Source organism: Schistocerca gregaria, chromosome 1, assembly GCF_023897955.1.
Source record: "Schistocerca gregaria isolate iqSchGreg1 chromosome 1, iqSchGreg1.2, whole genome shotgun sequence".
In the NCBI taxonomy this organism is placed as follows: domain Eukaryota; kingdom Metazoa; phylum Arthropoda; class Insecta; order Orthoptera; family Acrididae; genus Schistocerca; species Schistocerca gregaria.
Genome location: NC_064920.1, coordinates 361,055,157 through 361,080,890, shown reverse-complemented (window position 1 = coordinate 361,080,890; position 25,734 = coordinate 361,055,157). Strand labels below are relative to the sequence as shown.

Genomic DNA, 25,734 nt, shown 5'->3' with positions numbered 1-25,734 from the left:
TAGTTGTGGAAATGAAGAGAGAACATCACTAAAAATGAACTGAACAATGTGAAATAATAATTATGAATTTACGATACATTCTTATGTACAGAATTTCAGAAATTCCCATTTCAAATAATGGAAAATCCAGGATCGAATGTAACAATATTATGAAAAGGATAGTTGCTACACAATATAGCAGAGATGCCAAGTCGCAGATATGCAGTCGCAGATACGCATACCAAAAAGACTTTCAGAAAGTTAGCTTTCTGCCACCAAGACCTTTGTTGAAAATAGACAACAACACACACACACACACACACACACACACACACACACACACACACACACACACACACACGACATCACTCACTGGCTTCTGAGGGCAAACAGTATATTTCACATAGTCACGTCTAGATTTGTGTAATGCATTCGTTCGCTGACACATTATTTTTGTGTACAAGCAGCTATTTTCATCATTAATGGGTTAAATTTGGTAATCATCATATCAGAATGTTGAAGACATGTCTTCAAATGTATTATATAGGTATTTGCTTCTTAGTACCTTCACTTCATGTTGGTTCTTCACTCTGCTGCTCTCTGTTTTATTATGTATACAGTTTTGCCAAATCAAAGTACTCTCATTAAAACTTCTGCACATAGGCATGTGTAAAGTTCAATACCGACGCGATATCTAAGACTTAATGTTCCATGCATGTGCCACTTTTCATCTTGTTGCTATGAGATGCACCGATATCACTTGTCTTGCCCATCCTGCACAGTGTTCATGTAACAGACAGGACATGATTTAATGATGTCCAAACACATGACTTTTGCCTTGTCAATAATAAAGTCTCTATCCAGCACAGCAAGACAGTGAGGTCTTAGTGCCAATAATAAAATCTAATGAGTCAGTTGTCATCAGAATGCCCAAAAAGTATTGATCTAGGGCATGCGTTGAAGGTTGAATGGTTCCTCCAATGTATTGTCTCAGTGTTTTGTGGATGCTAGTTAATCAAACTTTTATTGTGCGTTCTTTGGCTGACTGTTTAATATAAACTGTGTCATAAATATTCTTGATGTAGTTGTGATTCCCTGTATATTCCCTGTGATTGTAATCATTGTCCATTTATTGCCAGTTTCTGTATTCTGTTATATCCTTTCATATTTGAGGTTCCATTGATAACTTTTGCATCCCATTTCTTTTTCTAATGGATGAAATACAGGACCATTAGATCAAACCTCGGCATTTAGAAGCTGGATTTGTAATCATGGTTTACTCCCCTATCAATGTTGACTTCACTTCACCGAAAGAGACCTTCCTTCCCTCAGCAGCCATCCAATCGGGAACAGATGCTGCACCACTTTGGACTTCACTTGACTTCCCTCACTTAATACCAGTTGGCAAGCTAATGCAGACGTCCCAGCTGACTGGCTGGTTGATTTATATTGTGCCCCTCCACCAACAAGGTTGCATTCCCTGACAACTGTGAGGCTGTATGTGTCAACAATTTTTCATTTCACGGGTATTGGAACCTGTGGAAATGTATCACCAACTGAAGAAAGTACATGATGATACAGTAATGACTGAAAGAAATGTAAGAGACTGGTGTGAAATGTTCAGCAATGAATGAATAAATGTGCTTGGCGTAACTGGAATCAAGGATCCTTCACTTATCACAGATGACTTTAACCCTCAAGGGGGTATGCCTAAGTATAAAGTGTACACTGCTGTTCTACAGTTGCAGACCTTTACATATTCCTTCATTATTGCTTCAGTTAACACAGTGATAAGTTGTGTTGTCATATGCCAAAGTGACCAGCAATAATATCAAATAAACAGGGAACTATATGAGCAAAAATTTACAATCCATGCAAGAAAAAGACCCAGATCATGAGCTATCAGCACAGTCCCACAACACAGGAGTTGTCTATAAAATAATTGGTTAATGAATAAGGGGTTTGCCGGGATCTGATGCAACTGCACTGTTTATTGCTTTGTGTCAGTCATTACCATTGGGTAATACTTGCACACAGCAACAGATTGATGTAATGAAAGATTATTTTATTATTGTTTAATTAAACAGGGTTTTAGTTCACACAATGTAAGTTTATTTTGTTTTTTAATTAAACTGATCTTTTGTTCACACATCTTTACCTTTTTAACATAAAAACAGCTATTCTTTATTCATGTATAAAGTATGCCATAACTTGCTACTGCTATGAAAACAGGCATGCCTGCTCAAGGGTTAGGAATCAGCCCTAAAAAATTTGTTCATTTCATTCCTGAATACTACTTGTTCTTTGCTTAGTGAAATTCTTGTTGCTTGGGAAACATCTTTTATATACTCTCTAAGAGGGGAAAAAACTGCACCATGAAGGAATTATTCAATAGGAACAAAAATGAATGGATATGATGTATGAGTGCAAATAAACAAATGATTATAATATCAGAAAAATTGGATGATTTATTTGAGAAAAAAAGCTTCTCAAACTGAGCAAGCCAGTAACATGTTGGTCCACCTTAGGCCCTTATCCAAGCACTTATTCAGCTTGGCATTGTTTGATAGAGCTGTTGGATATTCTCCTGAGGGATATCATCCCAAATTCTGTCCAATTGGTGCATTCGATAATCAAAATCCTGAAATGGTTGGAGGGCCCTGTCCTTAATGCTCTAAACATTCTCAATTTTGGAGTGAACCATATTGGCCAAGGCAGAGTTCGGCAAGCATGAAGACAAGCAGTAGAAACTCTCTCCATTTGTAGGCAGGCATTATCTTGCTGAAATGTAAGCCCAGGATGGCTTGTAATGAAGGGCAACAAAAATGGCAACATAGAATATTGTCAACACACTGCTATGCTGTAAGGGTGCCATAGATGACAACCAAAAGGGGTCATGTTATGAAAAGTAATGGCACCCTAGACCATCACTCCTGGTTATCGGGTCATATTTTGGGTGACAGTCAGATCCCACCACTGTCCAGGGCATCTCCAGATATGTCGTCACTGGTCATTGGGTCTCAGTTGGAAATGGGACTCATCACGGAAGAAAATTCTACTCCAGGCAATTAGATTCCAGGCTGAAGATGTGTGTATAGACACCCTAGTGAACGGTGGGCTACCAACATGACTGTTGTCTGCCATACAACCTGACAACCAGGGCTGATGGTCTGGCATGCCATTTCACTTCATAGCAAGACCCCTTTGGTTATCATCCACAGCCCCCTTATAGCACAATGCCACGTCAATGATATTCTACACCTCACTTTGTTGCCTTTCATATCAAGCCATCCTGGGTTTACACTTCAGCAAGGTAGTGCCCACCTTCATGTGGCGAGAGTTGCTACTACTTGTCTTTGTGCTTGCCAAATCCTACATTACCTAGCAAGGTTGCCAGATCACTCCCCAGTTGAGAATATTTGGAGCATTTTGGGCACAGCCCTAAAACCATCTTGTGATTCTGATGATCTAATGCACTAACTGAACGTAATTTGTAAGATATCCTTCAGGAGGATATCCAACAATTTTATCAATAATGCCAATCTGAATAACTGCTTGCATAAGGATGAGAAGGGCACCAACTAATTATTGACTTGCTCAATTTCTGAAGATCCTTCTTTTGAATAAATCCAATTTTTTTGAAATTATTATCATCTGTTTGTATGTACACGTATAGCACATCTATCAATTTCTGTCTCATTCAGATAATTCCTTTGTGATGTGGCTTTTTTTCTCTTTTTTTCCTGTCCCCTCCTTAGAGTGTATTATAAATGCAAAAGCTTGTGAGTGTTTGTGTGTTAGTACGTTTGTTAGCCATTCACACTGAAAAAGTTCGATTGATTTGGATGTAATTTGGAATGGAGATAGCTTATACCTTGAATTAACATCTATGCTAATTCATGTATACCTACCTATCAAAGTGGTGGAGTGCCTGCAATGGATGAATACTCACATTTCATTCGTCTAGTATTTGAGAATCAGAGGAATTTTTCTCATACAGACAACCCCACAAAATGATGAAAGGAAAAACGTTGATTGCTTACTACAATTTTGCTGTTCATAGAGTAAAACTGCCACATGAAGTTTTAATTTGTTACTTCCTTACTACAAATTGTATTCGCTATACATTTTGCAGACAGTGTTCACATATACCATTAAATGTACCTGGAAAGTTATTTCATTGTTTGGCCCATAGTTCAGGAGATATGATATAAACACTGAGATGAGTGAAAAACTGCCATATCATGTACGACATTTAAATTTATTATTTCCTTGCTTCTAACTCTAACTCCAACACATTTCACAGACAGTATCCACATATGTCACTGAATGTAACTATAAAAATATGTTTATTGCATGACACATAGTTCAGGAGATATGATGTCAAATACTTACATGCGTGAAAAACTGCTGCACCATGCATGACGTTTTAATTTATTACTTCTCTACTACTAAGTAATTTGCAAAACATTTCTATACTGTAGCCCCATTCACCACTAAATGTAACAGCAAATTTGTATCATTGTATGACACACAGTTCAGAAGATACGATGTCATGAACATTGAGCTGTGTGAAATGAAAGTGCAGGGTGAAACATGCTAGAGATGCAGGTGAAATATGTGTACAAATACGTATGATGTATACTTGACATGTGCATATGCAGGCAGAGCTGCTGGCAAAGAGCTCATCCTAAACTCCTGGAAGAATTTCAGCCAGATTTGGAAGACAGGTTAGTTTCGGTTTGGAAAAAAATATTGTGGGTGCGAAAATCACCAGCCTCCTACTGAGGTGGGAATGATAACATGGAGAGAGAAGGGATGAGAGGAGGTGGGCTGACAGAGCGATGTAAGTTTGAGATGGGCAGAGAGAGAGGGGAAGAGGAGATAGAAAGAGAAAGAAGAGTGGAGGAAATGGTCAGTGAGAAGGGAAAGGAGAAAATAGTGGAGAGGGGGAGGAGGGTACGGATAGAGGGAGGTGAGAGTAGGTGCTGGGCGGAGAGAGGGGGAAGGAGGAGATGGCTAATAGAACATTGGAATAAATACATACTTGGGCATTTTTGTAATAAATAAATGTTTTAACTGCATATAACACTGTGGGATGCAGCTAGTTTTGACAATAATATCAAGATGAAAGAATACCATGCACAACTTGCATAATGGACTAGCAATAGTGAATTAAGACACAAAAACTCTAAAGTTCATGGACTGATATGACAAATGCTTAAATAATGGAGGTGATTGTGTAGAATTGAAGAAAGTAAACTTACAATTTTCTAGTGAAAGAGCCTTTCTAATAGAATATGTTTCTTGAAATTATTACTTCATAGGTTATCTTTGCAAATACCATTGGTTTTAATCTTCTGTACGTACCACATACTGATAAAGACACATGAAGTGCAATAATTGCATACCATAAATCACAATCATGGGAGATAATTGAAGCATTTTCCTAATCACTTACAGTTTAACAGTAATGGAAATTCGGAATGGAACAATGCATAAAATAAGGGAAAGGCAACCACTCATCTATAGCAGACTTATGTGTAGTGCATAGGTGGATGTAACAGAAAAGTTAGACACATATAACAGAAAATATTATTCACACACACAACCACACAGAAAACCAAATGCACACTCTTGCAGCTGCAGCAAATCTGATTATTGATTATCAATTACTGAGAGCAGTTACCTGGGCTGATGAAGTTGGGAAGGGATAGCAAAAGATACATAAGGGAACGAGTAGGTAGCTGTACAGTGCGAGGCAGGTCTTTTGACATATGACTCAGTAGCTGCATAATAAGATAAAAGGAGTTCAGAGGGTAGAGATGGAGAAAAGAATAGAGGGAACATAAGGAAGGAAGATGATGGTGAAGAGGTAGACACTAAGAGGAGTAGAAAAATAGCGGGAGGTAGAAAAGGAGGAAGAGAGAGGGAGGGGACAAGATTTAGTATCCACGAAAGGGAGAGGGGAGGAAGAGTGGAAAGGGAGAGGGGAGGAAGAGTGGTGGAAGAAGACAGTACACAACGTGGACAATGCAGGAATGGCGTGGATTTAAGAGAAAAGGGAAAAGATGTGATGAGGCCGTGGGTTAGTAGAGGTTTATACAAAGGGGGATTGCGTGAATGCAGCATTTGCTGGAGAGACAATCCCCAGAGGAAATTTTGTGTGAAGGGTGTATCCAAATGGCACCTATAGTGCAGCAGCTGTTTAAGTAATTTGCATTGTGTTGCACAGCATGTCCGGCAACTGGGTGGCCAAGTTTGTGGGTTCCATCAGTTTGGTGGTGTCCATTAAAGCGAGTAGATAGTTGGTCACTTGTTGTGCCAACATAGAATGCTATACAGTAATTGCAACATAGCTGATATATAATATGGCTGCTTTTCCACAGAGTCCTGCCTTTTGTTGGGTAGGTAGACCTGTCTTTTATTGGGTAGGAGATGCCTGTGACTAGACTGCAGTAGGAGTGATGCATGGATGCATGGGAGAAGCCTAGCTCGTGGGCCAACCATAAGGTAATGACAGCTCGTGGGCCAACCATAAGGTAATGACCCACTGGGAGCAGGGTTGGAATAAGGATGGACAAGCATATTCTATACGTTGGGTGAGTGTCAGAACACAACCTTAAATGATGTGATTATTCTCTGAAGTGTTTCAGGTAGGCTTAGGCTGTGTGATGGTTTGTTATATTTCACCTCATGCACAGAATACCTAAATAAATTACCACCTGAACACTCATTTTATATACAGTGAATATCACTTACTGAATGTTCGGTCACCATTAAGTATTATTAGTCAGGGTACAGCTAGTCTGTGCTCTGAATCCATGGACTTCTTCCTCCAACTTGGCTCTGACTTTGCCTGCGTACGGGCTGCAGATAAAGCTGCTGAAAATTAACTTCATCTCATGAATTACAACTCAATACATGGTAAATAAGGACACCTACTAACTTTTGTATTGCCTCTCTGTACTACATACATAACAGATCTGATATTCAACTTGATAACTAACAATTACAATACATTTATTATCTTTGAAATTTTGATTTCTTAGATTTCATGGAGCTCTTTGCTCTGCACGCCCACTCCATGGAACTCTTATTTCCAGTTCAACAGGCAGGGTCGTTGACTCTGGTATTAGCACCTGTGATTTAAAACAGCTCCCAACTAGTTGGGGTGCTCATCACTTATCGACTACTCTGTCGCAAACATCTTTTCTCTGACATGTGTATTTAAGGACATGATACCTCTCATTCAGGGAATGGGATGTATCACTACAGCTTTTGGGTATGATACCCATCAATGAAGGAGATGACGGAAGATACTCAAAGCCCTAGTGAAGGATATTGTCGAGTTTTTCAAGACCTAGGCAATACTGGATGAAAATGTTGAGGAGTGCTGGCTGGTGGCTTGCTAACAACTTTACTGGTGTCAGAGGAGGAGATGGTATGAGAGATCATTTTGTGGAATAGCTGAATAGGATACTACCCATTAGTAAAGGCTCTGGTGAGGTTATTGGTATATTTTGAGACTTCTGATATCCAAGTGCAGCTTCCATGGGTGGTGAGGCTATAAGGGAGAACTATTTGACATGGACTGGGTGACAGCAATAAACAAACCAAGTGAGGTGACACAGTTTTTAGCACACTGAACGCACATTCAAGACAACAATCATTAAAAATCCCATTGGCTATCCAGATTTAGGTTTTCCATGATTTCTGTAAATGACTCTAGGCGAATGCCAGGATGGTTTCTTTGTAAAGTGCACAGTCAATTTATTTCCCCATCTCACCATGATCCAAGCTTATCCTCTATCTCTAATGACCTTGCTGTCAACAGGACATTAAACTCTTAAGTCTCCCTGTGAGTACAAAAGGGAGTACCATGGATTTATTGCAGATTTAGACTTTGAAAGTGAAATAGTTGTGGGAGTGAATGTGGTTGGTTGGGAGGATTAGGAAAGAGGTGGTGGTTGGTATCAGGAGGGCCTTGGGAGAGATAGTGTTTCATGGCCACAAGACCTTTGGTATGGGGGATGTTGGTGTATAATTCCATTGGATTCCCACTGATCAACAATCAATCTGGTGATAACAAGACAGGAACTTGGGAAAGGCAGTGATGGATGTGAATGGTGTCTTGAATGTAGGATGGGAGCTTATGGACAGTAGTTTGAAGGTGTTGATCAACAAAGGCAGAGGTTTGTTCTGAGGGAGCATTGTACCAACCACAGTGGGAACAACCTGTGAGGCTAGATTTGTTGAGATTGGGAAGTAGGTAAAAGGCAGGAGAGTGGGACGTTGCTGGTGTGAGGAGGGAGATAGGTTAAGGTATTAAGATTTAGAATTGATCTAAGACCATGAGGAGCTGCTGGAGGTCATGTTGGAGTTCTGAGGTCTAACATTTGTATGTAGAGGTGTCAGGACATTGACAGAGACCCTCAGCAACATAGTCACTATGACCCTGACCAGTGTGGTGAAGCCATTGTCTGCAGAAAGAATGATAAGGTCTGGATTGGCTTTCAAGTTAAGGATAGTTGAAAACAAGTGCCTCTTGTATGCTCTACACTGTAAACTCCTTTCATCTTGTTTTGCAAGTGCTGTGTGATCTGTCAGAGACATGCCTCAGACTATCTCGCTTCCCCATGTGTCCTCTCCTACACACTCCCCAACTCCATCAGCCTAGGCAGCTGCTCTCAATAATCGACCATCAATAATCAGTCTCATTGTGACTGCAGGAGTATGCATTTGTGTGTTTATTTGGTTCAGGAATATGCATTTGGTTGTGTGTATAAATATGTGTTTTGTTAAAAAAAAAAAGAACAAGAGCTCGAAAGGTAGTGTGAATACTGTTTTCTGTTAAATGTTTCTATGCCTCACACATCAGTCTGGCATAGGTGAGTGGTTGCTGTTCCATTATTTTATGAAATATCATTTAGATAGTTTATGTACACATATGGAACATTCAAGATAAAAGTTTTAAAAGGCTCTTCCCATACCAACACCTTTGTATGGAAGTAAATTATGGATGATGAGCAAGTAACAAGAAGCGCATATCCACAATATGGGGTTGAGGTTTCAAAAAAAAGTCAAAGAATGTAAAAGAATAAACAAAATAAGAAATGTTATCAGTAGTGAGTTAAACAAACATAGTGTAAAAGAGAAGCTGGAAGAAAATATGTAAGTTAGGTAGAGGGAATTTCTGCCAAGAATGGCACTTGATTTGGATTTTCCATGCAGCCAACATACTCTAATGAGGTACAACATTATGACCAATGCCATTGTGAGACTGAATGCTGCTTGGATCTGCAGGTATGTTATGTAAGAAGGAATGTATGTAAATGAAACAGAGATGAATGGGGAAGCATTCTAGTAACAATACAGGCCACAAATTGACAAATCCTTTGACATAAACGACTTTGACAAAAGGGCAGACTATTATAGCCTGAAACCTGAGAACAAGAATCTCAGAAATCATGAAGGTGATTGTGTGCTATTGTCATCACTATCTATGGAAAATGATTGAAGGATGCTGAAATCACAAGTGGGCAACCAGGTGTTGGACATTCATACCTCATCACAGAATATGGAGCTTGGAAGCTTGCCTGTTCCATAAAGCAGGATAGGCAGTGCTTGAACTAAAGACATTAGCAACTTGCATTGAAGTTGATATGGGATCATTGACAGTGGACCATGGATCAAAGCTGGTGGGATTTGTATTTCTTGCTACATCGGGTTGATGGTTATGCCTGGATAAGTGGTCATACAGGTAAGTTGCTGCTTGAGACATCCAGTACATCACAGATACAGATAAGTAGATGCACTGTTATGCGATGAGGGACATTCACATGGACTTACATTGGATCTGTAGTAATAATTGAAGGCATCATAAAAACTGTGGGCTACATTAACATTATTGCAGACCACCTGTATGCCTTCATGCCTGAAGTCTTTCCCGACAGTGATGGCATCTCCCAGCAGGATAACTGTCCATTCATAAGACCAGAATCATGCAGCAGTGGTTCATTTGAGGTGAGTAATTTACAGAAACCTCAAAACCTGTCTGTAGATATCTGATCCCACATGTCTCCAGAAAACTACAAAAGACCCCATACTCTGACTGTCCCCACCCTCTTGTTGCCCAAAGTTGATTTATTAATGTTTGGAGTTAGTCAGTAATTTGGGTGGCTGGTCACATTTGCACAGCACTTGCCACGCTGAGATAGTGACACACTGCAGCAAGTGACCGGGACATTCGAATTTAAATAACCAGTTCTGCATTTCCTTTATGTTGTTTACCTTTCTATAATCATCTAGAGGATGATTGGGTTGATGTTTCAGTAATAATGTAAATGGGGTGCACTTTCTACAGAATTACACATGTATTTTCAGTCATTTCACTTCACAATACAAATCAGTAATACATACCTAACTTGTTCTCCATCCTCATATTTCTAACTTGTACAACCAGCTGCTCTCAAAAGAACAAAGATTTCCCTCTAATGACATGTAGCAAAGAAATTACTATCACACACCAATCTATTTACGCAAAACAATTTTTGGAACATACATTTCATAAATAAATCACACTTAACTGTCAACTTTTTTGAGAAGTCCATAATCATCACTGTGTTTACATTAAGTATTTATAAATGTTAACATTTAAACATTTTCGCATAGCTATGCAGTAGTTGATTTTTGGTTTTTTTTCTTTTTTTCTTTGGTGCAGTATTGTTCACTTCGTATGACTCAAGATTGATTAATACATTTATCTCACCATAACTATTACAATACCGTGCATGATCACTACTGTATTGCATTGCAAAGGTGGACCAATACATGATTAAACAAGTGGTCATAATGTTTTGACTCATCAGTGAGTATGTTGTAAACAGTCATCATTAAACTGAAACACTAGGTGAAGGATCTCAATCAAAGAGCCCATGCTATGCTACCTCTCACACTGTTTGATGATGAATGCAACTTTGTTTGTACTCAGTCATAATTTTTACAATGGTTTAACTTATTTCCAGTTTCATAATATATGTTTTTATATATTTTTTACAGAGAAGAAAGACAACTAACAAAGAAATATGTGCTGTAAGACAAAGAATCTACAGAGTTTCTTTCAGTTCCAACTGATTGATAACATCAGCAACTACTGAGCTATGGGCAGCTGTCAGTCATAAGATACACGGTTTTCCTTGTGCATTATCCTTTTGGAACTGTATTCATTAAAATCTCTCTCAAATAACTACTCTTTTATGTCAGTAAAGAGCTTTAAAAATGAATATAACCACTTTTTGCATTTTATCTGTTTCATTTTATTCCACCAAAGAGCACTATATTTTACATGAAGTAACTATTTTAGAACATTTTATACTATCTAGCATATTAGCAGCCTAAAATAAGTTGTTGTTATTGTTGTTTTACTCACCCACAGACCTTTTTTTACAAGGATACTGAACATGTCATGGTATTACAATTTAAGAGCATGAAAAAAAAGTCATGTATGTTTATGTGCTTACAAGTACAGATCTAGTTTGAGAAGAATGGGACAGGTAGTTGGGTGTGACTTTATCGTAGAAATCATTTAAGGAAACCATGGAAAACATAAATCATGATACCTGAATAGAGACTGGAGCCTGCATCCTCCAGAATACTTTTATGAAGATATGAACAGTAGTGTGTCTTTTTTTTTTGTATTGCACCCTATATTTTTTTATTTGATAATCTATTTCCTCTCCTCAAGGCCAGTTGAAATATGTATCCCAGTGTACCATTCTGGTAAACAAGACAATATTAAAAATGAAGCAGAAAACTAACTTCACCTCCCCTGTACTAGAACAAAGTGTAGGTATCTGGAATAAAGTAACTGGCCCCTTGCTGGAACTCACAGTAAAGAAATGGAATCACGAGAAAAACGCACGTCGGTCATTCAAGCAACCATCTTTATCTGAAGGCATGTGTGCCAGTACAATGTACATCAATGGAGGGTGGGTAGAAACGCTGCTTAGCTGTGGAGAATGTGAGTTAACATGATAGTAATTGCAATAATGTGTTCTTATTTACAGTACAGGTACATGTACTGCTGTACTTCAGTACTTTTAAATTATATGATGTGTATCTTCTCTTCATATCTTTGTAACAAACCAAGTTACAAAAATGGAAATCTTGCTGGTTAATGTCCCTCTGTTACCTAAAGATTTACTTGATACTGTAAGGCAGGACTTCCGAACCTTTTTAGCCAGCAGACCCCTTTTCAGGCAAAAATTCGTGGCGGGACCTTCACAGTCAAGAACACAGTAACTGCTGAAATTCTGTATGAAGCCCATGGGAACTGAAAACTTCTTAATGCAAGTACCATTCTTCCACTAACCCAATGATGAATCAAAAGTCTTTGGTTTAAAAGTGAATGGAAACAACCTGAAACTATTAATGATGTTCCCATTTGTCTGAATTGCTTCTATATTCAGATACTTGCTATTTGATTTATTCCCATTGTTCAATACACTAGGCAGACCATATTTATAATTGAGTGTAGGGGAATATATTGCAAAGAAAAGCAACATTCACTGGATATTATTTTAATTTTCAGAACAAAAATATCAATAGTAACAGAATTCAATTAAATATTAAATAACTGATAGAAAACACAAGCAAAATACCTACAAAAGTTATAGTCTGGGAATGTTTACTGCTCCTCAGTGAAGCAAAATGCATTCTTCTTTATTAGAGATGAGTCTGTACAAATAATAGTGGAATCTTAATGTGAAGGTTAAGGGTGCTTCTCCTCACACAATTTGAAAAGTTTGGCTTACTACTTGAAAACTAGAGAGGTGTGTCTGGTTCAGCATCTAGACAGCTTCAATACTTAGTTTTCTTGGCAGCATAATTTGAGAATCTAGATACATACATCTAAGTTGTGGCAAATTGAAGTATAAATCATTTTGCTTTTTGAATAAGGGGAAAGATTTTTTTGTTTACCAAACTGATCCAAAAGTGTGAGTAACTATCACTGTTGAAAGTAGATTTCAGGGTTGAGTCTGTGGCAATTTCTGTCAACAAATCTCATTCATTTGAAAATAGAATGTTTGGTTTTTTGGATACAGCAAATGGGTTGACCACCCATTTGTATTCCAGCAGCTTCTCACCTTGAGCTGTTGGGAAATAATGCTCCAATTATGATGTCAAGCTTCTGAGATGTTCAAGGATTTCATGAAACAGATTGTTCCTAAGCTCCAATGTCTTGTCTTTCAAAACATCATTGAGAAGAGGAAATCACTTAATCTCCTCCTCCTCCAAACTCTCTGCTCAAAAATTGATTTTTCTCTTGAAAGCTCGAACTTTGTCATTGGCAGTGACCATTGTTATACTTTTCTCTTGCAGAAAAATAATCAGTTCATTCATTTGGGGAAAATATCTGCCACATAATCAAGTATACAGTGGCAATTTTCATCTTTAATAAGGTCTACTTATTTGATATTGTGGTCTAAAAGTAAAGCTAGGACCTCTAAATGTTTTTCATGTAATTAAGAGAATGTACTCCCATGTGAAGGCCATCTCACTCCTATATGGGGAAGCATGGGATGATGAAGGCCTCCCATATCTTCACAAAGATTTATAAAAAATCTTGACATCAACGGCCATGATTTTATGTAATTAATAATTTGGGTGGATTCATCTAAATCTTTATTGAAGGAAGTAGGCATTTGTTTCGTGGTTGAAGCATCTCTGTGGAACACACAATTGACTACTGCTGCAATCCTTTAATTTTAATTATTGCTCCAACTGTTGGGCCTGTCGTAGCTTTTGCATCATCTGTGCATGTATTGAAGCAATTAGACCATGAAATTTCATTGGCCTTCAAAAAATTGCCCAACAAACAGAATATTTCAGCATCTGTTGTATTGGCAGGTACTTCTGTGTACAATAATAGGTCCTCCTCAAAACATCCTCAACAGACAAAAACCAATAAAATCACTAACCCTGCAACATAAGTAAAATCATCCATTTGGAGAAAAAAATAATTGCATTATATGCAAGAAACCAGAGACTCTTTCACATCATTTGACATTTCAACTATCCATCTTTTGACAGTATTGTTTGATAGTGGCACTGAAGGTACAAGTTTTACTGGCTTTTCATCTGGCATGAAAGAAACCATCACTAACACATGGTTTTATGAGAGTTTCCACAATGATATGAGCTTTACCTGTCTTTGCCTCTCAACAACTTACCAAGAAAGAAGTGTTAAATGGGTTTTCATTAATTGCTTTTGCATGAGTTTTCATTTGATGTCAAGAAGCAGCTAATTCTGTGCTCTTCCTCTTGATAAAATCAACCTCTTTAGTCTGAAAGTCCAGGTGAGTACCCTCAAAATGATGGTGTACATTAAATGGAACAGTTTAACAGTCTGGAAAACTCACCACAAATTACACACTGAGGTTTACCTTCCTCTACCTCAGTAAAGCCAATTTCTAAATACTTTTCATCATATTTACGCTTTTTAGTTATTCCACTTCTGCAGTGTATTGCAACTAGTGGAGCATTTGCAGGATTTTCACATAATAAATCTGCCTGTGGCACATCATGTAATTGTTCTTTATTTGCCTGTCCTCCTTCATCATTAATTTCAACCAGGAACTTTCCTTGCTGTGAAGGTGATGGGGAAACTGCTTGCTTCTTCATTGATCCAGATTTCACCCCAACCGATCCATGTTGGAAGTAAATAACTGATCAAAATGCAAATGATGAAACAGGTAGTGCACTCCCAAAGGAAAATAACATTGAATGATGTCTCAGACCACATACATGCCAGCGAGCACTCTGAATGATCGACTAAGTTTATGCCATTTTGGAATAAAATGCGCAAAAGGTTCCTGCACATCAATTACCATGAGGCAGCACACACCACCCCAGAATGTTGCACAAACAGTCAAGCAGGGGGGCTGCACCAACCAACATTAAACTACATGCAGGTCTCCACTTGGAAACCATAGCCATTACTTGGGAACCCTTGACGTAAACATACATGTATTTTTCAAATTAACAAAAGATAATATTGATGAGCTTGTTTTTTACATTTTGTGACTAATTATTTTGCTTCTTCTTTTATAAGTTTTGGTCAAAGGTGGCCACAGGCCCCCTTAGAAAGAACCAGCAGAGGTGTGTAGACCACACAGAAGCCCTGCTGTAAAGATCACTGCTATCTATGATGCATTGATATAGTGATATTGTAATCCTTAGTTTTGCTGGATTCTGGAATTTTCAAAGATGAATGTGCTTTTCCTCTGGCAGTGGCATTGTTTTGTTTTTAATATCAACAATGCCCAAGGTCATGTGCAGAGTTAGTGTGTGGGCACTCATCATTTGAGTTATGGTCAGAGAGATCACATGCAGCCACATAGCAAATGAATTTTCTGAAGAATTTGTGAGAAGGTATGTTTTATAAGTTCAAGGTATTATGTCAGATTGTAGGGAAAAAGTGTTTTAGTGATTTGGTTTATTTGCAAAAGGCTTGCTACAAAAACAGTAGTTGAAACAGCATTGTGTTTGTTAGTTAGTAACCTCCATGATGCAACATATTGCTATTAATATATAATTGAAAAGTGATCTGTGAACAGTGATAATCTGTTAAATTAATATGGAAATGCAGTACAGAAATTGTGATTTCATCATGAATGAGAAATGAGCTTCATTGTTAATGCAAGAATGAATGCCCTTCAGTATTGTCAGAGAGAGAGTTATGTGCTAAAAGCATAAGAAATTGAAGTTATATTGTTTTGTACTGATATTATTTCAAAGTGACATGCTTTACTTTTTTAATTGGGAATATTTTGTAAGTACAGGATGCTCACATTCATGCTGTTGTGCAAGGCATGTGGTTAGGTTTATTTAGTAACAAAGAGTGTTTTCTTGATAAGGCTCTTAACACTTGAGCTGATAGTCACAAAAATATAATTAAAATAACAAACAACGAGCTTTATATTTTTTGCCATGACAGGAACATTATATTACAATATGGTTTTTTATTTTGCTTCTGGACAAAAACTTGCTTGGGGCAGTCAAGATAAATGGGATACCTTATATTGTTTACAGGTTGGTGATAACAACAGTGTAAACATATTATTTAAAGAAACATTGAAAATTTAAGATTTATGTAAACCATATACACTTTAAAATTAAAATGCACTAATAATTGTTTGTTTTATGGTCCACATACATTATTTAAAAGTTCTCTTTTTTTTCTAAATAACTGCTTATAATTTCTGAAAATTGTCATTATAAATGCTCCTTATATCTTAGAAAGTAATCCTTTCAACAATTTTCACTCTTCCCAAAAATGTGTAATTTTACTAGAATAACAAGTTACTTAATAAAGTATCTCAGTTAGATTTTCCAAGTCTCCTGTCTAAAAGCGAAAATCCAAATTTACGCTTATAAAAGTAGTGCATAGTAACTGGTCTATTTTGAAGTTATTCAATCAGTTGTTAATTAAAGTAACTTCACTGCCTAATGTATGTATGTTATCTGTACTTTTCCTGACTGATATGCTACTACTGAAAATTTAGTATATGTCATCATTTTGCAAAAACAATCTTGCAGTAGTCTTTAAATAGGCACTGTGCACAAAGCCACAATCAGTTAGTCTTCTTTCAATTCCTTTAAATATTGTTCACAGCCTGCGCTAAGAAATTACAAGTTAATTTCATGTACTGAATCTGCAGCCAACATTCATAATGTGAGTTAGTCCTGGTGGTGCTTTCATAAAGTAAACATAATGCAGTCAGTCATCACAGAGATTTTGTCATGTTCAGTCACTAATATTAAGTTTCAATGGGAAGAGGAGGAGGAGATTAGTGTTCTAACGTCCTGTTGACAACAAGGTTGAGACGGAGCACAAGCTCAGATTAGGAAAGGATGGGGAAGGAAAGCGACCATGCCCTTTTGAAGGAACCATCCTGGCATTTGCCTTAAGCAATTTAGTGGAAAAAAGGGGGGGGAGGCAAACTATGATCATCGTTGATATAAGCAGCAAAAATAAAATAGCATAAAATGAAAATCTGCTTTGAAAGCATTGCGTAAAGTTACTCAAAGTTCTCTCAAAACATCTGGTAGCAATAAACAGTTATTTTAAGAAGACAATGGCGTCTGAGGAACCCTATTAACAGGTCAGGAAACTTAAAAGTCTTGTTTAAAACTATTCAAGGACGTACAATAGTGACTTAGGAAAACACTTACGTGTATGTTTTACAAACACAAATGTAATCTTTTCCCAGAATGAGTCATGTAATATATCTCATGAAATTATACTGAAGTATATGGAATAAATGGAGCTTCTGAAATATATAATTTTGATAATGTTAGCACAAATGGTTCAAATGGCTCTGAGCACTATGGGACTTAACATCTGAGGTCATCAATCCCCTAGAACATAGAACTACTTAAAACTAACTAACCTAAGGACATCACACACACCCATGCCTGAGGCAGGATTCAAACCTGCAACCATAGCGGTCGCGTGGATCCAGACTGAACCACCTAGAATGCTCAGCCACACCAGCCAGCTAATGTAACATAACAAATGTTACAAACAGTTGTTGGTCTTAAAATGTGTAATGAGATTTAGCCAGCAGATTTACGTTAAATAATTTGTTATTGTTGGCAGGTTTCACAGATAGTTAACTGGAGCAAAAACATTCCTATTGACATATATCATACACCAAAATGATTCTGGCACTGACTTATATGCATTGACTTGTTTCATATAGCGTTTTTCATGCTAGAAGGTAGCCCCGTTTTGAACTGCATCTACCTCCAGCAACCATTGTGATGTAATCTTCTTTAAAAATTTAAGTGATAAGTAACACCTGTAATGTAACAGGTTAGTCTAGTACTCAAACCTTATGTTCTGTGAAGTGCCTAATACATGAAACTTTCTGCCAGATTAAAATTTTGTGCCAGACTGAGATTCAAACTGGGGACCTATGCCTTTTGCAGGCAAGTGCTCCGTGAGAGAGGGTTGTGAGTTGTACTTGGTAAGCTCAGTTGTAGAGCACTTGCCCACGAAAGGCAAAGGTCCCGAGTCTAGTCTCGGTCCGGCACACAGTTTTAATCTGCCAGAAAGTTTCAGAGCAGTGCACACTCTGCCACAGAGGGAAAACTCATTCTACTTAATCCCTCATTGTGATCATGGAAATGTTTCATAGCTGCAGTGTACACTTTTTAAACTCATTGTTTAATGTTACATGAGTCCATAATTAACTAAAGTAGTATTCTTTTATTTTACAGTACAGCTACTTCCATATAAATTTACTGCATCATAGATTCTTATAATCCATCCTGTAATTCTATATCAACAAAAATAATCTATTTTTTGATAATATAATTAATTAGATGGATAAAAAAATGTACTCACAAGCGGCGCAGGGAAGCACACTTATAAAAGGTATTACAGTTTGCAAGCTTTTGGAGCCAGTGGCTTCTTCTTCTGGCAGAAGGGTTGTAGGGGAATCATGGATCAGAAGAGACTTACTGGACGGGATGAGAAGTCAGGTAAGTCTACCCTGACCTGGGGTTCTGGTGGACTTTGCTGAACTCTACCCATTTTCCTAAACCACACCAGTCCTTTTCCCTCTTCCTTCCCCTTCGACCCTTCTGCCACAAGAAGGAGCACTTGGCCCCAAAAGTTTGCAAACTGAAATACTTTTTATATGTATGTTCTCTTACCACCAACTGATGAGTAGCTTTTTTTTTTATTTATTCACTTACTTACATTGTAATTTTAGTTGTATTCAGTTGTATATTGCACAATCAACTGAGCTAAAGTGTACAACTTCTATATGAGACCTTGTACAAATGTTTGGCACAAAAATAGGTAACTAATTGTGAAGTTTTGTGGAACTAATTGTTAAAAACTATATTGTGTGCTATTTTTTTTATAGAAATCCAACATTTGTCAAAATTGGATTTATGTCAAAAATTTTCTTTCATGTTGCAAAACATAACATTATAGTGAAACATTTGTAAACTTTCAACTTTTACTTATAAGATTTTTAATGTCAATGTTTCAGTAAATAGTTGTAAAACGCCATTGTCACATCTTTATTTATACTGGGGCACCTGTGCCTGCCAATTTAGCTCTTGGTCACACTGTTTCTGTTAGTTCAAGTTGTATGTCATGTTTGCACTCATCAGTGAAGCAGTCAAAAGTATTGTAATGACTTAAAAAGGAAAAACAAATCATGTATGAAATTCTGTATTTAATTGGTTCAACTCGAAAAAAAAATTCAAAAACCAATAGTTGTTGTGTTATTAATTTATGAAAAGATCTAGAACTAGAGTATTCAACATACCAAAAACTAAGAACTTTATTTAAAATTAATTTTCTATGTCACCATTCAATGAAATCGTCTCTCAGTAATATTCATCACTGTTCAATCAAATTACATGATTTCAAATTGTTGACCATTTCAAATTGTTGACCATTACATTTTAATATGAAATTTCTACCACTATCGGATTAGAGGAAGGAAGGCTCTTACTATCATTAAATCATACCTGCAAAGTAGAGAACAAACAGTTAAAAAACAATCCAAACGAAATAAATATCTATCAGAATTTCAACAAATCTGTCATAGTGTACTAAAGGAAAGCACATTAGGACTTCCGTTGTTCCTAATATGTATACACAATTTGACTCTAAACACTAAAATTCAAATGATTCTTTTTGCAGATGATATGGCCACCATAACCACAGACACAAATTTGCAGGATACTGTATCATAAACCAAAATGATGCTTGAATATATCACTCATTAGTTTGAAACCAATAGGTTAATGTTCAGTAATGAGAAAACGAATGCAGTACTGTTCAGGAACAACAACATAAGAAGAAAAGAGTAACTGTTACAATGAACAGCACTGGATATAAATATACTTTATAACATAAAAATTTTAGAGCTCACCATATATGACTGTTTACTATAGAAAGACCACATTGCTAACATAACTAGCAAACAAAGTTCCGCCGTATTTGTTCTCCAAAATATTAACCATTAGTAGCAGATGATGTTATGGAAATGGTGTATTTGTCATATTTTGAGGCTATCATGAGCTGTGGAATATAAATATGGAGTCAGTTCAGTGATGTAGTTAAAATCTTTAAACTGCAGACAGTAACAATCTGAAAAATGGCTAATGTGACAAGATCAGTTAGCTGTAAGCTGCTATACAAACAACTAAAATACTAATTTGTAGTCTGGCTGCAAAGATGATTTTTAATTTCTTTAATGCACATTTGGTTTTGAGACCGGCAGTCCCATCTTCAGATGCATCTGTGAACAGTTCCCCTTTCCTGGTGTGGAACATACAAGTTTTGATTTTACATTGCAGTAGATGTTGGCAATGCAGCCAGGTGATTATTTCAATTTGTTATGTATGTAAAGCAGAGTGTATGTGTGTATGTCCAAGATCTCCTCCCAATCGACTATATTGATTTCAATGAAATTTGGCATGGAGACAGCAGGGGCTTCTAACATCCCAGCTCCAATACAAGCAAAAATTTGTCTTTTTCAGCTCCTGGCATACAGGCTGTGCTGCATGATACGCACATTGTTTGGGATTATTATTGGCCTGCCAGCTCAGCCTGCATTGCAGGGCAGCCTACATGTCAGATGCAAGAATCACTTTACCTGACATGTAGGCTGCCGTGCATGACAGATGTGTTGTGTTGAAATAGTATCAGCCTGTTTACCAACCTGATTTGCACGCCGACTAGTATGTCAAAGACAAATAAATGATTTTCAAGTCCCTGGAAGACAGGCATGTTGTGGTAATAGTATCGACCTGCTATATTGAACTAAATTTCAAGGGCTACATGTGCCAATGAGTATGGCTGGGGACAGATTGAGGTGGACAGGGGAGGAAATGGAGGGGGGGGGGAGGAGGAGGAAGAGGAAACACATGAGGTAGGTGAAAGGTGTAGAGGGGAAGGGGGCAGGTGGAAAAGGAAGATGGGGAGGCAAATATGGAAAGAGAGAGGGGGAGGAGGATGTATCAGAGGAAGGGGGAAGGAATATGTAGTCAGAGAGAGGTGGTGGAGGAAACTGACAAAGAGAGGGAGACGAGGAGATACACAGATAGAGGAGGGAGGATGTGGGTGGACAGTCACAGGGAGGATGTATCAGAGGAAGGGAGATGAGGAGGAGATGTGTTCAATACATGTATCAAACTCATATGCATATGAAGCTGCAAACAAAACAGCATCTGGCTGCAAGGATATTTTTAATTTCTTTCATGCATAATCCTTGCTTGAAAACAGGAACTGTTCACAGGTTGAAAAGTTACTCAGTCCTATCAAGGAACTGAGCCAGAGTGAATTGGTCCCTCATACGACATGTGTATGTGCTTGGATAAAAATTTATGATCACCATTAATTTTGAATATTATGCTGCTGTTTCTTGATCTAACCACATAGCAAAACTGTGTCTTTTCTTCATACATGGCCTCCGTCTCCTCTGCAACTTCTTTAGTGCTGGAAACAGGAAAGTGTTCACAAATCTGAAGCTTTATACTAAATGATCAAAACCTATCACTGGGAACTTTCATATTTTGATCCTCATTTACAGTCAGGAAACACTTCATAAAAATTTGTACCAATGTCTGCCCTCCATATGACATGAATTGCAATTCCCTAGAGTCTTAATGACAGTTCACCTTCCTCTCTTGTTCCGTTGATGTAATATTGATTGTCACGGTATTCATTTCTCTATGGTATGTGGTGCATCTCCAAGCTGGGCTGAGTCTGCATGATATAAACTACAAAACCTCCAGGTAACGTGACATGTGATAAAGCAGCTATCATCATCACACTTCACAGAATTGCTGCATCCATCTACACCAGATTACATGTACAAATGAGATAAAACTCCCCAACAATATACAAGTCTGAAATCGCTATTGAAACTGAAAAAAAAAAAAAAAAAAAAAAAAAAAAAATCCATGGTGGCGAGCTCTATTTGTGTATACTATAAATATTGTGCAACACACTACCGTACCAAAGTGATTTGTTACATCACATATACCTCACGCTAGACAAATGACATCATTGTTTCAAACTTTGGTAACAAACTGTTCTCACATTGCCTTCGTAGTAACCATTTTTCCATATAATTCCCTTGTGAAAACTTTGACCATGTTTCTGACTGTGAATCACTTTATGCAAAATTTTCTAATCATATCTACAAAGTAATCACATCCTTCACATGAATTAAAGTTCATGGAGTAAGTCACATTTATGAATGGTTCTGAACATAAATTCTCTTTACTTTGTCTTTATTTCGTAGTGGATGTGAACTATTCACCAAGAGGACTGGTAAATATAGTTTCTTCATCATACTCTTTCGGCATTCAGTAATTATGAATTTCTGTTACCCATTTGATGTTTCACCTTCATCAGGTCAAGAAACTGAACTTCTAAAGTTGTTTCGCTGTACCTCTTACTTGGCTTGTACTTCATTCAAGTAAGGTAGGTAAGTAGTTAGATTTACTGCTTGAGCTAAGTTAAAGTTGATCTCTCCTAAAAGTTCCTTATCTAACCAACCATAAAGCTTAACCTGCTGCAGAAAGGTATTAAACTCCCTAGTACTAAACTCTTAAATAACCAGGTTTCTACTAATAAATAGAAAAGTCTATAAAACTTGACAAACCAAAATACTTGCCTAATAAGCCTACAGTAGGCACTATAGGAGATGCATTACAGTAAATATAGGTACAGATTCCTTTTATTCTTGCCCTCAAACCAGAGGAATTGAGTTTCTAAGATAAGTAAAAACGTTTTGTTAACTTAAATACTGCAAGCCTTTACTTTTTATTTTTAATAGCTGCACACGAATTTCAGACACCTACACTCTTATCATTCATTGATTGAATCTGTATATGACTTATATAATACTACAGCTCAGGTAAGTTCCTCTACTTTGTCACTTTAGCAGTACAGCTGAAACTGGAAAACTCAATGAAGGCAGTATTGGTATGTGAAATCTGGTATTGATTTACAAAGTGGGTGGAACTATGATCGTGTATATTCAGAAAAACAAAGATGAAATAATTCAGTCTTCTAGCAGTTCTGACTCAACTAAAGATTTGTCGATGTGGAATACTAGGCAGAACTGGATACAGCCATGCTGGAATGACTTCAACAGAAAAGAACAGATGGCACACAAGCATCTGGCCCAGTATGTGCCAAACAGACCCAATTTTTCTTCAGAGCCATGGTGATTAAAGGATATTTTAATTCATCTTTCAGATGATTAACAAGATTTCAACAGCATTGTGGTATCTGGGAGACTGCCATCCTAGGACAAAAGTTAAGTGGTGATGTTAAGGCTGTGTCTTAATTATGTAATGATTTCTGGGACATCAATTGCCTGAGAAAATTGAGAGCTGGAGGAAATCTGAGGAGATGAATGACAGTGACAAAGATGACAACATTTCTCTAATTCTAGAAACAGTAATTAGTTATGCATCAGCATTTCAGTGGACTGAACATCAAGAGGATACTCTCCTTTCAAGTTGGTTAGGCATAAAATTTATAGTGCGACATGTAAAAGGTAAGCTACCTCGTGAGACAGAAATCACCCAAGACTATTTTGTTTCAAAGTATGTAATGCAATTTGAAATTAGATTGTATTTTATTCTTTGTAAATATCACATTTTCACACATAATATGACAATGAAAGTAGCATTTGTTATAAGCAATAGTTAAGTCATTTTAATTATGACACTGTAATTAATTTTTGTTTTTGAACAACCCTTATACATTACTGTGTACTTCAATTGTGGATTATCCATGGAATTCAATTATCCATGGTTTTAAAATTCCCAATTACTGTGGATAATTGAGAATAAACAAAAACACGCACACACACACATGCAAAATATAAATAAAACATGTCAAAAGAGGCAGAGCACTTTCATTAAGTTTTTAATACCCAAAGTAAAATCAGTAAATCTATATATTCTAGCCCAGTAAATTCAGTGTGTGTTTGTATTCATAATGATAAGGTTGGGGCACTTAATTCTGTCACTGACATAAACTCATGAAAGACTTATGTCACACTTTGATCATCATGGCATTAAGGTAAACATTTGAACTACTAAGCTGAACAGACTCATAAAAATTTAAATTATGATACTTTTTTCCGTAATCCGATTTTATGAAATTAAGCATATATGTTGCCCAAACCTATGCTCAATTTGACCTGCAAAAAACCACATGTATACAGTATCCTCTTGTCCACCCACCCCATACACTATACAGTTTATATATAAGGGTACAGAATCCTGCTTAATCATTATATATCACTATAATCTCTTCTTTTATCTTGCAATTTAAGGTAACTTACTTCCGTCATATTTAGAACCTGTACTTGATTAGTGAGTTTCCTCAGCTACTGTTCCTTAAGTATACTCCCCTGTATTTGAATTAATGTGATTATAGCTTATTTTTATTCACTGCAAATGTGTTTTCCTAGTGTGTCTTTCAGTACACCAAAATAACTCTCCTCTTGATTTTATATGGATGTTTGCATGTCAATTATGTAATATGCATGTAAGAGTACTTTACCTTTCCTTTCCCTATATGTAGTTGGTGCTGATGCACAAAAAGAAAAATTAATGTACTTTTTCCGTAGATATGTATCATTCACCAATTTCTATAGGTGTGGTATGCAGTGTTTTTGGTTAGTTACCACATGGTATCATATATATGCTTTTAGGACCCCATGCCCACAACATACGCATGCATTGTTAATTATACACTCATCCATACCTTATTTATGAAGTATACAAAATCATACAGGGGTCAGTGTTACTTAATTATAACCCTCTGTTTATAATACCTATGAGACACATGGTAACAATGCTACTCATCATGTCATAAATATAAATGATAGTGTAAGCTAATTTTCTTTGTTAAATCATTTAATATTTACACAAAATTTGTACCCCATAACATACAGAGCATAAACGGGAAGGTGCATGCTATATCGTTAACCCCTACAAATCATTGTGACTTATTAGCACCTATTTGTATGCATAGTTTGCAGGAAATTCCTGCGGAAGGATGAGAAAGATGGTAATGACAGTATTGTTACTGAAACATCCTCTTGCATTTTAATCTTTGAACATTGTAGTTGCAAATGTGATATTTCTCACACAATTTGGTAACATAGCATAACTAGGTACAGTAATTAAGTTAATTATATTAGTTATATTGTTTTACATAACTAATGCAAGGTAGTCCAAAGCGCTTGGTTACTTCACCTTTGCTAATTTTGAAATATACAGTTACTTTATTTGTTTACTTTATAGGAGCATGTTATGCACTCCTCATTGTTTTTGCCATTTATGACCTACTTAGTTTGTGTTCAATACGGATAGGATAGCCATGTTTGAATCCTATAAAAAACTATTTACTGGTATTAAGTTTTGCCATGTTCCAATAAGCAACATCTCTGAGAGCGTAGTTAAAGTCAAAGTTGGAAGCACATTGAGAGCATAGTTGAAATAGTAATTTATGGAAGACAGAATAGGTGACTGAGAAACTGCTATGCAGAAATGAAAATAGTAAGTAGTATAGTAGCTAACTGGGAGCCCTACAGTCATCACCCTGAATATTCCATAAAGAACACAGACTCTCCTGATGTATGACTCTAAGTATATTTTTATCATGTCTATATTAGATAATCCCATGTC

The 25,734-nt window shown here is 36.9% G+C and overlaps 1 protein-coding gene and 1 long non-coding RNA gene across 3 annotated transcripts in view; one reads left to right on the top strand and one right to left on the bottom strand.

Moving 5' to 3' along the window:
* The window catches only part of LOC126346278 (uncharacterized), a 176,276-nt gene extending 160,827 nt beyond the window's left edge, over positions 1 to 15,449 (top strand). Inside the window, exon 9 of one of the 2 annotated variants that reach the window (XM_050002172.1) lies at positions 11,041 to 15,449. In XM_050002172.1, the coding sequence (XP_049858129.1) occupies positions 11,041 to 11,057 (17 nt within the window). In that variant the 3' untranslated portion in view covers positions 11,058 to 15,449. The remainder of the gene's footprint in view (positions 1 to 11,040) is intronic. The other variant, XM_050002173.1, reaches the window with a different exon arrangement.
* A 929-nt stretch (positions 15,450 to 16,378) lies between these two features.
* LOC126346267 (uncharacterized) overlaps positions 16,379 to 25,734 on the bottom strand; it is a 30,013-nt gene continuing 20,657 nt past the window's right edge. The window contains exon 3 of the long non-coding RNA XR_007565166.1: positions 16,379 to 19,536. This is a non-coding gene — a long non-coding RNA (uncharacterized LOC126346267). The remainder of the gene's footprint in view (positions 19,537 to 25,734) is intronic.